Source organism: Phaethon lepturus, unplaced genomic scaffold (genome assembly GCF_000687285.1).
Source record: "Phaethon lepturus isolate BGI_N335 unplaced genomic scaffold, ASM68728v1 scaffold10317, whole genome shotgun sequence".
Classification (NCBI taxonomy): Eukaryota; Metazoa; Chordata; class Aves; order Phaethontiformes; family Phaethontidae; genus Phaethon; species Phaethon lepturus.
Window position 1 is genome coordinate 2,921 of NW_010551119.1, and position 15,061 is coordinate 17,981.

The following is a 15,061-nucleotide window of genomic DNA, read 5'->3' on the forward strand; positions in this document are numbered from 1 at the left end:
CCTGCCCATTTCACTGAAACAGTAGGTCTTTGGTAATGCCAGTTTGGACTGAGCAGGCTGAGGAAGGACCATGTGAGTGGTTTGGTCAATAATATGACAGAGATGATAAATTCTGACCATTGCTGGCATCAGGGATGACAAGCAATAGCGGACAGACTCCTTTTGCAAGCACAGGTTGAACCATAAAGTGGATGCGTTTTATGGCTCTAATGTCTCTACATTAGATAAGGAATTTGCAGAGAAAAGAAGGCAAGACGTCTTCTGAAAATGTAAAGATTAACTTATTTCTGAAGTATGGGTGTACTAGGAAACACTTGGCCATCCAGGGCTGAAGCTCTGTTTATAGTGAAATACTGTCTTTGAGCAGAGAAATCTGTTAGTGCATCATGGTTTTTTCTGCTTCTTTCCCAGTGTCAGGAATGGAACAGGAAACCAGTTAACCTGTAAAGGATAGAGTTTCCAGGGTAAACTTTCTAAGCAATTATCATTAGGCACAAAAACGTTGAAACCAAAATGCCCACCAGGAGCAAAAGATGCAATTTGACTATTCCTTTGAAGTCTACAGTTGTTTCCGTTCTGCATATGAACAGCTCCCCTTTGAAATTGCGGAGTTACGTGTGTATACTCAAGGATCAAATGTGGCCTGTACAGCTAGATAGTTGCCAGGAGGAGAGATTTCACAACTTTAAGATTCAGGAAATACGATCAAAAGTGGCAGAAAGTTCAAGGATGATGATGTTGGAGAAAGGTTGGATCTTGCCAAGAGGAAATTGCTGGTGACCTTACTGAACTACCATGGTGTCTTGCAGGCGTATTGCAGAGATTCCAACACGGGAGCAATTAGAAGAGGGCATGTTTTGGCATGTAGCTGGGAAAAAAATAAATCACGAAGTTGGAATAAAATAGTCGTTATTAAATTTAAAATGTTGAGTTTAAGTGCTCCTTCTTGTCACTCACTTGAATGTAGTATTGATGTGACAAAATGAAGGAGGAGCAGAGGAATATTAGGCCCACTGTAAACACTAGGGTTTTTTCTGTTTATTTCGAGAAAATAGATGCAGTTTTATCCAGCTTAACATCCTTTTTGTTAAATTCAGCGATGTGTTATTCAGCCATTACCTGTCACCCAGCAAAAATGTGAAAGAAATAAATAACAAATAAAAAATGACTCTGAAATACTCAATCAGCAAGTATGTTCTCTGCCATTTCCCTGTCCTGAAAATATAACCTATTGCTGAAAAACAGATTTATGAAAACTGGTTAAAAATGCTGCTTAGATCATTAAAGAGAAATAAAATTATTTATGTAAACATCCATTTGTCCTCATTACCTGTGTTGGTATGTCACAATACCTTATCAGATAATCCCTTTCCTCCCTTGTAAGCTTGATTGCTTTTGAGAGAGGCTAGGACATTGCTGCATGTACAAGACTGATGCATTTTCTGCCTTGTCCATGCCTGCTGAATAAACTTAGGTGTTTCATTTAATTGTCATCCCTGGGAGAATGAAACAGCCTACAGGAGACAGAATAGTTGCAACCGATCACAAGTTAATTAACCTTCCCCCCTGCTCTCCCAGAAGTTTAAGACTAGTGCTATAAAGAGTATTATTTTCTTTACTGTTTTATCAGTGTATTTGGTTTAGAGAATTGTCATATGGAATTTCAGGTTTTGTGGTTTACGTGCTTGGTATAAGATTTAGCTTAGGGACAGATACTTCTTACTGAGTTTGTTCAAATGTCCGGTGTGGTAAGTAATAACTAAAGAGTTTTGTTTCATTTTTATGTCTTCATGCCAGCAGACGTGTGTTTCATTCTGCTAGTGAACTGAGCCAATATATTCTGGGTATAGCTAGGGCCCCAAGCGATTAAAAACTCGAGTGACTCCTCTCAAACAAAAGTGATGTGAAAAACAGATGTAAATCTGTCCAATTGCCGGAATCAAGTCATAGTTTGCACTGTGTAAAGCCAGTGCATGTGCCTGCACTTAAGAAGGAAAAAAAAAGACATCTGGCTCGTAGCAGATGAAATGTAAAAGGCATAGACGCACAGGAGGAGTTGGGCTACTGCTGGATGAGCAAGGCTCCTCTGAAACGTTCCTGACACTGAGAGGTGGCCCGGCCACTCCTGCTGTTAGGAGCGGACTTCTTAATGCCCTGCCTCGAGCTTTCCGCCGTTCCTGGGTTTTGACCTGGGGCCGTTTTGCCTGGCTGCGGGCGGTGTTGTTGGAAGGTGCCCATATGCACTGCCTTCCCGTGCACAGGCTCGGCTGGACCGTGCACAGCCCTCTTCTTCCTCCCCCGTTTTTCTCCCAACACCTTTCCCAGCTGTATCCTGATGTGCTAAACCACTGAAATTAGCTCCAAATTGCTCTGTTTACTGTGTGCCAGAGAAGTGACAGAAAGCAACAGGAGCAGTCTCCCCTCAAGTAAACACCAAGGAAGAGGGGGTACAGATATTAGGATGGAAAATGTGAGTTCTGGGCACAACCCTGAGGCTTTAATGCCTGTATATTAGATCATTTGTCTCTGCTGTTTGCATGTAATTCTAAGTTTTGGCAGCTTCGTATCCCTGGAAGTGTTTTTTTCATTTGTTTTTTTCTTTTGAAAGGGAAAAAAAAGGTGTTGGGTCAAAGTAGTCATTTCTTCCCTCCCCCTCAGAAGGCAAAACTGGAGAAAGGTGAAATAACAGTCCCCGGGGGTTGGCATCCTTGCCTGCACACCCTGAAGTCAGGGACAGCTTGTCTTGTACGCAACTCTGACCAGCAATAGAGCTAAAACTAGTTTTCTGCTGGCTCCTGTCCTCACATGTTGGAATTGGATCCCCTTTTCTTACCTTGCAGCGGCGTCCTAAAGTACAAAACCAGCAGGCCTGAGGTTAGGCATTTTCCATACATGTGGGAGTATGGATGCGTTAGTTTTGGCTGATAGCTGCTTATAGAGGGAGTCCCTCAGCACAGTAACAGTGGCCTGACTTCCTGCTTTTTTCCTCCAAAAGCTGCTATAAATATGCCTCCTAATTAGATCCACAATGTTGTTTGGATAACAGCACTAGATTTGTTCTAAGACAGTCACGCTGCTTCCAGAAGCGGAGGAAGAAACCCAAATGTATTCAAAATAAACTTCCGAATGCTTTTACCGAATCAAAACACCTAGAAGTTGCCAGCTATTGGAGAGTCTCTGCACTTAGAAAATGTAACCCTTGAAAGTCAGTGCTCCCCAGCGTGCCCGCGATCATTCGTCAGTCCTGTCCAGTCCTCCTTTTATTGAGCGTCTGCCTACCGTATGGACATACCTCTTCTCTGCGGTGGGGAGGGAGGGGGGATGCTCTCGGGAACCGAACACTCTTCTGAGCGACATTTACGACACTTACTTATTTTAAAGGAAAAGAGGGAGCGTATGGGAGGGACTCTGCTCGTACGTTTAGCAAGGAGAAACCGCCTTCCTTCCGCTCTCATCTCCACAAAGAAATTAACCTATTAATGAGAAGCAAGAAACTGGAACAAGTAACAGGCGTTACTATTGACCATATTTCCCCTTCAAACACTTTGTGCACATATTTCATGGAGATTACATGCAGTCGATGGCTTTAGTATGTCCGCAGCCTTTAGTTTCAGAAGCAGTAGGAGCTTAAAAAGTTCCTTTTTCTTATTATTTTGAAGATGCGTTAATTTATATTAATAAATTGGATAACATTCCAATTGGATATTGGAATGCCAAAATCTGCATTATAAAATACAACAGAGCTGGGTTGTTTTCTGCTCTGTACTCACTTTTAAAATACTGTGTGACTTTAGACAAGCCTTTCAAACAGAGCTTGGCATGGTTTACGTATCAGACAGATGTGCACTGGATCAGCTTACTGCAGGGGCCCATGAGGAGAAAGTTCAGGGTATGGAAGTTTTCTCTTGCAGTTTCAGAAAAATTAATCAGTTCAAAAAAGTAGGAGCTTAAGCACAGGTGAAAAGCAGAATAAAAATTTGGGGCATGCCAATGTTGGATTTGAAAAGCTCTGTAGATACAGCAAGAGTATTGGGCAAGTATTTTGTAACAACTGTTTTCAGGAAAAAAGCTCTAGGTGTTTGTAGCCAGGAGCCAGAAATGTTAGCCTAGGTCTTTACAGACTCTAATGGTTGGTTAAAGTTATTAAGCACCAGTACATGATAAATGATTAGTGACTTGGGTTGTGATGTCTAATTGTATTTATATGATCGTAGAAGCTTAAAGTTAAATTTTCTTCTTACTTTGTCCTTGCAGATGCATTACTTCAAATGCTTTCTTTGTGCTGTGTTCTGAATAGGATAAAAAAGTGGTTGCATAGTCAAAGACTTTCTTGGCACACAGCACTTGATTTTTCTCTTTTTTGTTTTTTTGACTGATTCCTAGTTGTATACTTCCTTTAAATGTTGATTGGTTATTTCTTGCTCTGTGGTTATATGAGTTATATACATACAGATCTGTTTAAACTTTTGGATGGCTATTTTTAAAAATGAACCTAGGTATCCAAGAGAAGTTATGTATTTAAATTTTTTAACCTCATTATCGTAAAATATTTTGCATGTTGATTTTTTTTTGTGATACCAAGCAGATTGTCTTTTGTTACTTATTGCTAAAATTTATTTATGCAGAATTTGTTGTGCTGTGAGACACAGAATGCAAAACATTCCAGAAATACTCACCCTGTTGGATTGCTGTGCTGAAAGAAAATTTTAGTTTTCTGTTAAGACTTATTTTTCTTATAGTAAATAATTAGTTACTGCTGTATTTTCCATAGTATTGTTGTAAATATTCTTGGATCACTCTTTGTTCTACAAATGCCAAAAACAATTGTTAAACCTACCATGATAATTAGGATTACTAGGACACATACTTAGGATTACGGTTCTGCCATTGTAACTGAGGTTTATAATACGTATCACAAACTTAAAGTCTCTGGAGAGCAAGAATGTAAGGTTTAGAATAAGTAGAAGTTCAGGACAGTTTATGTGAACCCTGAGTATTTTTATGAGATATTCTCACTGTCTAAAACAATTTGCCCACTAAATGTAGTCAGCAAAGTTTTTTCTTTTTCTTTTTTTTTTTTTTTTTTTTTTTGTAAGGAGACTTATGAGTCGTTCCTTATTTGGACTAAGAAAATACAAAGACTGAAAAGAAATATTGGAGTTAAAACTCCTTAATAACAGCACCAAATACAGTCCTGGATGAATTTGTGGAGAAATTCCAGGAATCCCTCTCCGAGGAACATGTCTAGAACAGTTTGCCAGGCACGTCAATGGGACTGCGGGGTGTAGCTCTGTTGTGGTCATAAGAAGAATGCAGCAACCTGAGTGGTCACAAGGGAGACAAAAAAAGGATGCTCTGTTTAAACAAAAAAAAAGAGTTACTTTGCTATAGTACAATTGAAACAAAATCTAGTCTATTAGAAGAAAATAAGTAGCTATACAGCAAGGCAAACTGTTGCTTTTGAGTAATATACCAAAAATGCAAAATTATTTTCTGTATTATTAAAAATTTTTAACTTACCCACTTGCGTCCTACATAAGAGCTGGCAAAAAAACAGGGAAATCTTTAAAGTGAAGTCTAGTTTCTGGCCTATTTGCAGAGAAAATAGCACCTCTGTTCTAGAACATTAGTGTAAGGCAACATGAGCAGAAGCTGCTAAGATAGTGTGTGCAGGTAGTAGAAGTTGCAGAAGGGAAGTCACGTGGGCCACTTGTCCACATGGTGAAGAAAGTTAGCATGTTGGTCATACTGTACTTAAGTGTTTTTTGGAAATTCTTCTTACAGTGTTTTTCCCACCATCCAAAAAATAAAACACAAAGGTCTCTCTGTAGCTTTTAAAATAAGTTTTTCATTCCACTACATAGGCAATAATGATATTTGTGCCTACAACTGGGGGAGATGAAGCTTACTTTCTTAGAAAACTGGCCTTATGCAGGACTTGTTTCCACTTAATTTCTTCTCCCAACAACAATTTCCAAGCCAGTTGATCAATTTAAACTGAATTTGTCAGAGGTGTGAGCTCTGACACATGAAATTTTGGCAAATCTATTAATGCATTAATATTGCCCCCAAGTTCAGTAACCACTGTGGACTTGTCTTTGCAAGGAATGCGCACCGGTGAGAGATATGATCCTGGTAAGGACATTTGTCAGGGTTCATTCTTAAGTCAACACTTTTGCCTCTTTTGGTTCTTTTGGGTTTTTTTTTTTTATTTTCTGTTGTCTAATGAGTTATATATCCCAAATGAAGCTTTTCCCATAGCTGAGTATCTATTGCTGGTGTGGGTTATCTCCGTAGTATGAAGCAGACTGTTGCTTCAGTTCCAGGGCAATTCAATGAAAAAGTGAGTCCATCTGAAGACTTCAATCCATACATGCTTCACTAGTTATTGCTGTCAGAATTGTTTTATTGCTCGCTTTTATTGTCCGATTGCCTTCAAAGAGGTTTAGTCATTAAACTGTTTACTAGTTACATACATCCCACATCACTGCATACATATACTGGCCTAGTCAGAAAGTTTGGTAGCTGGCAACTCTTCAGAGAAGCGTTTGGAAGAAACAGAAGAGCCTCTCTGTTTACTTTTGTTTATTGATTCCTTGAAGAACTCCTGTAAAACATCTTTGACAGTTTACAAAGTGCAAATTTAACAAATCAGACTCTTTCTCATGTATATGACAATGAATATTAATTACAAAAGCAGATGTTTGTGAGAAAGAAACATTGGCCTTCATTTTTAAAGGTGTGTTCAAGATGCACAAGCTTTACTTTGCTTTTATTTTGCTTATGTTGAAAGGTTCTTATTAAATTAAATTCCTCCTCATTACTTTCAACAAAAAACCCACAGTAGTTGGAAAGACAGTCACCTTCTGTTGTACAAAGATTTTTCAAAAAAAGATTATATTCTCTGATTTTCTGTATGGGAAATGTGTCCTCTTTCCATCCAAAATCTTTTGGGAGGGACGTACTACAGATTTTTATTTTAAAGTACCTTAATGTGAGGACAGCATTGTATGGACTTTAAGGTGGGCGAGAAAGTGATTAGATGTAAATAGCTGTATGAGAATGAAAGAATATAGAAACAGTCCTATAAGAAGTGATTTTTTTCTTGAAGGCATATTTAGGAAGTTGTTGGAGTTAGAAGAAAAATATTTTTTTTTCAGATATTTTAATCAAAACAGAAGACTTCAAAATTTTATTTTTGCTATAGCAATGCGTGGTATCTACTGAGGATCAACTTTGCCAGTACTTTAAAACATATTCAAGGGATTAGGGTACTGTGCATGGCTATTCTGAAGACAAATGTTATTTCATCTGGAGAGCTTTATATCAATCTATTTTATCAGGATGCATGTCCCACAGATACATTCATATGGAGAAACTAACATAAAATGTGGTGGTGTTTTGGGTTTGGAAGCACTGCCTTAGTTTTGCAGGGTGGGAGGGTAGACCTACTGATTTTGTTAGTATAAGTTCCAATGAAATTATTCAGTCTGGCACTTTTTTTTTTTTAAGATACGTTCAGATCCTACCAGATTCCTACTCCTTGGATACTGAAGGACAACAGAGAATTAAAAGAGAATTATGCTAATCACATGAATCACGTAAATTGGCAGAGAATGATAATGTTAGAGATGAGCCTGGGTTTTGTACCTAGGGACTCTTTTGACCAATTCCTGACCCTCAGAAGTATTTATTGCCCTTAAGAAACTGTTTGATCTGTGACTACGTGGTTCGCTCAGATAGAACCTTTGCAGGTTCCCTCCCCAGTGCTTACAGCTGCCAATGTTCTTCCATTGCCCTTCAGGATTTTCGCTTTCTCTTCCATAGCCGGAATGACACCTCTTCCCAAATCAGTGCAGCATGTCGTTGGTGCTTATGATACAATTACTACATTATACAGATTTCTGCATAGCCAACAAGGCTGATGTTGATTCACGGGTGCACAACTTTGATCGAAACTACCGTCTAAGATAGCCAGGATGCTTCCCTTTCTCTCCTTCATTCTTTTGTTTTGTCTTTTACCCGGCATATGTCTTCTGTGCATTTTGTTGTTGGTGATGGTAATGCTATGACCTCTGTCTTAGCCCATACTTGTCTCAGCAAGAATGTCTTTCCCCAATGTTCTCTTCAATGTCGCAAACTTCAGCTTGTAGAAGAAAATTCTGTCAGAATGGAAAAAAAGGTACTCCTTCCTTTAAAGTAACACACCATGATGGGTGTGATAAAAACACTGTGAGAAAATAAAGGTAGCTATCAGAGCTATCAAAAAATACCAAACGCCTATCAAAGCAAGCCAAACCAAGCAAACCACAAAGCTTTTTAAAAATGGATGATGCTTCCATTTAAGAAAACAAACAAAACTGAATATATAGCTAGGTAACGCTTATGCCAAGTACCATAATTTCTAACTATAGCCTTATTCTCTTCCCTTTCATCCTTTCTTTAGGGACAAGATCTGGTTTGTTTTATGATTTTTCTAATGCAGATAATACATTGTGGGTACTACTGAAGTCTAAATCATATAGATGTAATTACAAAAAAGTTTCTTACAGATAGGAAAAATATGCTCACTACATTTTCCAGACTATTTCACTATTATTTTTAATGAAAATCATATTTGATGTTTGTCTCCAGGAAAGAGATAATTGAAGTGTCATGCTTGGGGGAGGCTTGTGTTTTCAGCTGAAGTAGCAAGGCTGCAGCTTTGGTAATAAGAAATGTTATAAATCAGGGCCTCTTGTTGTAGGTACCTTGATTCCAAAAGCTTTGCTCTGGAGACTGTCTGCTGAGATTAGGTATTAGGATGACTCATGGAGAGAAACAGTTGCAAAAATGGATGATAAATCATTCCGGAAATATTGCTTTGAAGTGGATTTAGAATTGTATATGAAGCCAGTGTAGAACATGAAGGAACAACGATCCTATTTGTCTCTTACCTAAGCGGATATTAAATGTGTGCTTTAAAGTACCAGGAGTTTCCATATGGGCTTCGGAGTTTGTTCCATATTAGAGATACTTCGCTAAAATAGCATGAGGAGTTATTAAAGAATAGTTTATAAGGGAGAATATGAGGGTGGCTGTACCTCCACAGATGAAAGATTCATCTGGCCAAGCGTCCCCTCGCTGCAGCACTGCCTGGCAGCACGTGTCTAGGAAAGAGTATTGGGACCCACCGCTTGTGCCTTTCGCCAAAAATTTTGTGGAAACATTCAAATCTTCAGCAGTTTGTGGCCGAAGAAATTCCTGAGACAGAGGCAATGTCTTTTCGTGTAACCACTATCAGGTTTTTTTTCATCTTTAACTTCCCCAGTGGCTTTCTGAACCCGTGCAAGCTTTTGGCATCAGTCGTATCCATCCACAGCTGTATCTCAGGGGGAAGGTATCTGAACACAGAGAGCAGGTCCCCATTTTGTCTCCTGCTCTCTAGGCATGTCCTCGTAGGTAAGACTAACTAAAACTTCAGTTACAGTCCTGTGGTGGTTGTTCATACCTTTCTTTCTGCCATGTCTATACCTCAAGCAATCAGTGGGTTCTTGTTTATTCCCACCTCACCCCCTTTTTGTTATTTAGTGGTTAGCTTAGTATGTCATCAATACAGACTGCATTATGATCTTTCATTATTATGTAACTTGCTTGTCTTTAACAAATTCTTGATATTTGAAGTCCTAAATAATATTTCAGACTGTACGGAAGTCATTATCTATAACTTTGAAAAATGGTATCACTCATGTATAAGCTGCCAGTGACACATCAGCTCTGTTCTGCCTACCTAGAAAGGAAACAAACTTCAGTAATCAAAGCAAAAACCATCCCTTTCCCTTCTTCAGCACTTTCTTGGTAACTCAGTCAAGAAATGAAGCAGAAAGGGTCTCTTATATGTAAATTCTTCAGGGAGAAGGAAACAGTAATTTTCTAGCAATGTCAAAATAAGAAGTCAAAATGAGTGGGATGAAGCTTGTTTCATATGTTGATTTTTTCATTTACTTATCAGATGAGCTAGCAAAACAAGATTTTTTTCTTTTTTTTTTTAACGTAGTGTACTATCTCTGGATGCTGATATCACACACGAGTTTTTACAGATATATGTTAGACAGACTCCTTGTCTCAGGGAATTTATTGTAAAATGAAACTGGCACAATGTGAATATCTTCAACTCAACTACAGAGAGTAAAGAAAAAATAAGGGTATTAAAGATTTGACTGTAACACAGGACATGCATACTTTTCTCTCTTTATTCCTCAAAAAGACAATCTACTTCTATAAGTGCCTTGCTACTTCGTCCCTGGTAGTCTCATGTGCTAGTATTAAACTCATATGGACAGTAAATAGCTTGTGATATGAAGACAATATTTGACATACTTAAGGTTTGATCCTACCGTATGTCTAAAACTCTGTATGTCCAAACTGTGATCTGATACAGTGTAGATATCTTTTAGTCTAAGGCCACCAAAGGTTAAAAGCTACTGAAGGTTCTGTCCCATGAGTATCCCTGACAGGAATTCCTGTTTACACTTAGTAGAAGGAATTGTCGAAACACATTTTTTTTTTTTTTTTTTTCTTGTAACAGGCAATTGCTTAAATTCTCAGATCTTAGTGCTCAACATTGTTGTGTGAGGAATATTGGTAGCTAGTATTTGGTTGCCCACCTTTCATACTGAAGACAATAAAGCTTTTTATTTATTTATTTTCAACCCACGACTGCTGGACACACAAGCAGCCCTACTACTAGAAGCTAGTTGCGCCACAGAACACTTCATGCTTTTCAAAAGTGCGTCGTTTAGCTTAGGCTTTCACCTTTTAAAGTCTTCACAGAGACTTTCACTAGTTTATTTCTTAGCAGAACAAAAAGAGTTTTCTGCGTGCAGTAGAAAGATGTTCACACTTGGGGTTTGCGTTGATCCCCAATGAATGAAACAGAAGGAGATCAGTTTGTTTTGTTGTGGTTACAGTAAAGTTCTTCCATAAGCTGTTGGACATGTACTTCTTGTTTCTTCCCTCAAATTCCCATTTTTTAATCAGCAAACACAACATAAACATGTCAAATTACAGTGAATGTCAGTTCAACAACTACTATTTGAAATAATTCTAACCTCATTAAAATGCACAAAAATTATGCTTAAAAGAATTGCCATCAATGACTCTTCTAAGGTCATTATACTAGGTTTGAACAACTGTACAGCAGTACTAAAAGTAACTTCAAAGAATCATTAATTCTGTTAACTTCCGGAATCTGGGTTTTATTCTAAGTGTGGAAGCTTGGTCAAATAGAGTTAAAAAAGAGTTACATGAGCTATCTCTAATTCATGTAGGTATTTCTGAGTTACTGTAGTCACAGTTCAACCTTTTCTGTAACCATAACCAAGGGCATTGAAGCTGATGAGGGGTCTGGAGCACAAGACTTATGAAGAGCAGCTGAGGGAACTGGGGTTGTTTAGTCTGCAGAAGAGGAGGCTGAGGGGAGACCTTATCGTTCGCTGCAACTACCTGAAAGGGGGTTGTGGTGAGGTGGGTGTTGGTCTCTTCTCCCAAGTAACTACTGATAGGACGAGAGGAGATGGGCTCATGTTGTGCCAGGGGAGGTTTAGATTAGATATTAGGAAAAATTTCTTCACCGAGAGGGTGGTCAGGCATTGGAACAGGCTGCCCAGGGAGGTGGTGGAGTCGCCGTCTCTGGAAGTGTTCAAAAAAACATGTAGACGTGGCACTTCAGGACATGGTTTAGTGGGCGTGGTGGTATTGGGTTGATAGTTGGACTTGATCTTAAAGGTCTTTTACAACCTTAATGATTCTGTAATTCTGTGTGATTCATATTATATGTTGTTCTCACCAAACACAATGAATTCAGTATATTTCTGAATCGGTTGAACTATTTTAACTAGTTTAAACTCATTTTGTTAGGGCTTTGTTTTTCAGCCTAAGAAACTGTCTGTTTTGTGTGACATTACAAATCCATGTGGCTGCCTCAAAATCTAGGAAAAAAATCATTCTAAACTAGGAGTATGGGTGTTGTTCTGACACTGGCATAACAGTTTCTGCTTTAAGTATAACATACTGCTTTGGAAAACAGTGTATTCTGAGTACTAGTGATGGCATCGATAGGAAGTCTTCTTGTGGTCTTTAAAGTAGTTGGAACTAAATTTTTGAAGTCTTGATGCTGGAAGCTTTGGATGTCTAATGATATTTAGAATCATGTCAGAAGTTGCTCTTAACAAAGTCTTTCTAAGTCATTGGCTTGTAGTATGGTATTATTTCTGCCTAGCAATAACTTTTCATTGTAGTAATTGGTAAGACTCTGGCAAGGATTAACTTAGGTTTGTGACATTCTCTGAACATGTGACATATTGTATGAACACTTCACAGCACTATGCAAGTACTTGCATGACATGCCTATATTGTGGAAATATTTTTTCAAATGGATAAATAAATGTTGTGGGGAGGATTGTTCTTTTTCTTTGTTACAAATAATTGCTTTTAATTACTTGTTTTCCAGATAATGGAGGACAGACTTTGGCAGGTGGGAATAACTGGCCACTGAGAGGAAGAAAATGGACCCTCTGGGAAGGAGGAGTGAGAGGAGTAGGCTTTGTTGCAAGTCCTTTACTGAAACAAAAAGGTGTAGAAAGCCATGAACTCATCCATATCTCTGACTGGCTGCCAACGCTGGTGCACCTTGCTGGAGGACAAACCAATGGTACTAAGCCTTTGGATGGCTTTGATGTTTGGAAAGCTATCAGGTAACTTGCATGTCAAATCACCGAGTCAGCATTCTGGTATGAGAAGAATTTAATCAGCCCAGAGAACAGAGCTGGAACCGGGAGGGGAATATTACATGTCCATTTCCCTAAATAAAGGGAAGATGTAAGTGTAGTTAACTTTGCTATCCATGAGAGAATTATCCAGGTTGCAAATTAATCCTGTTCACAGGTGCAAAACCATACAGCTTTAACTTGGTATGTTGAATTTAGCAGTGTGGACACAGCAATGCACAAACATGGAACACTTTTTCAAGAACGCTCTGTGGTCCAGAAGTACATTAACTGATTTTTCACAGCACGGAGTACAAGTTAGTAAATTTTGTGGACCCAGCCCTGCTCTCTTCAGAGCCAGTTGGGTGTCTCTGCAGTATTTGTCTGGAATTGAACATGTGGGAAATTTAGGGAGACGTTAAACTCACTGAGCACGGATTCCACTTCGATGGTGTGTTAGCTCCGTGCTGGACCTGTCAGGCTAGCTCCAAGTGTAACCATTTGAATAAGGCCACATCATGCCCGTCCAGTGTCTCAGGAAGCCTGTGAACTTGAGTACAAAAGTAGACCTGACTTGGTTCCTGAGAGGTCGTGATGTTGTGGCTGATTTAAGCAAGCTGAAGCCCTCAGGAGTGCAGTGCAGACATGCTTAGATGGCTGGAAAAACGAGGCAGCTTAGCTCCAGCTGGGTTGGCACTGGGACAAAGCGAATGACTTTTACTGGGCCCTCTTTGACTCTGTGCATCCTGTCATGCTGTCTGGATTAACTGGGGTATCCCAAACCCCTTTAGTTCAGGTAATGGGGAGTCTGCTGTGCATTAAAAGAAAAATTACTAAAGTCCGATACATTTTTCCTCTGGAAAAGAATAATAAAAATGGTATCACAAATGCTGAATGCTGGGGGCTCTGGGCACATCTGAATATTTGCTTGTTACTGGTGTGTTGGGCTCAGCAGTGTAGGATAGAATGTAAAAGAATAAATGAGATGGGCGTTAACTGGTAAAGGTGATTTTTTCACTGGAACAAACTATCAGAAGAAACTCTGGTATTGCTCCTTTGTGGTATCTTCAGGCAAGACTTACATTCAGCCAGTCCTTCATCTTTCAAAGATTTTCTTTTATTCTAATGTTCTTTTATACATGGATTACAAAGTTCTTAAAACCCGAGTTTCTGCAGAATTTTAAACTTCTGTGACCAACCCTTAGTTTTGCAAAAATTGCATGGTGACATTGGCTTATATTCCTTTGTTTCTCCCTCTTCTGTGTAATGCATGTAATGTATTCATTGATGGGGCTAAATCCTATTGTCTATGTTCTTAGAAATTATGTTTATTTTAGTTGGTCTTTGAATATAGTTTTAATTTGCATAAAATCATTTAGGACAGAAACTTTAATACTGCTAAAGTAGAATAAAAGAATGAGCAATTCTATTTCCTATATGCTGTTCCTCTGAGAATTTTTGTTTTGTTTCTTTTGATACTCTTTGTTCGGTCTTATAGCAGCCAGACAATATAATATTATGTGTGTTACAACCTTTTCTCCCCTTCTGAGGGTTCCCACCCCAGCTTGCAGGAGAAACGTAGCTATTTTTCTGGAATTTTCTACACAGTGCATTATGATAGACACCGATTTATTTTTTTATCTTAGTATCCTAGACTGTAAGTTACAGGAGTTCGTTCCTAAACAAGCGTGAGCAGCGAGTGTTTGGGTTAGGGGTTGAGGTGAGAAATTGAGAGTTAGAGCAGGCAGAGTTGAACCCATCTACCCATCTCTGGTTAGCCCTACATAGACCTTGAAGTAAAAAAATACCCACCAAAACAAACAAACAAACAAAAAACCACCAAGCCCCCCCCCGCAAACCCCATATCTTGAGTTCAGAACCGTTTTGTTTGTACGTTTAGTAGGATTGCCTGTTTTGAAACTGCTAAGCTTTATTTCTTTTTTAGTGCTGCCCCTGTTTCTGAGGAGGTATGGGGTAGTTTTCTGTACTAGCTGGACTTTGCAGAGAGCTCATGGCCTTGTGCCCAGGTGTACTGTCTGGCTCTCTTCCAAGCAGAACAAGGTAAGGATGTTTATAATTGAGGCCAGGGACCATTAACTGCCAGGAAGGAATGGAGACTCCTGTCCAGCCAGAGACAGTAAAATGTTTTACATGCTGATGTTACTGTGGGAAAACTTAGCATCAGCAAGATCCTGGGGTGCTACTAAACTGTAGACCTTTCCTTCAGCGACCAGCAGAATTCCTGCCTAATTCAGGTTCAGTTTCAACCAGGTGTTCCTCGTCATGGACTGATCTTCTCAGATCAAGTTACTTCA

At 39.0% G+C, this 15,061-nt stretch overlaps 1 protein-coding gene across 1 annotated transcript in view; it reads left to right on the forward strand.

Moving 5' to 3' along the window:
* Nucleotides 1-12,490: 12,490 nt before the first annotated feature.
* Nucleotides 12,491-15,061, forward strand: part of LOC104623633 (arylsulfatase B-like) — a gene marked incomplete at its 5' end in the record, with an annotated part of 32,509 nt that continues 29,938 nt past the window's right edge. The window contains one exon of the mRNA XM_010290779.1: nucleotides 12,491-12,734. Within this exon, the coding sequence (XP_010289081.1) occupies nucleotides 12,491-12,734 (244 nt within the window). The remainder of the gene's footprint in view (nucleotides 12,735-15,061) is intronic.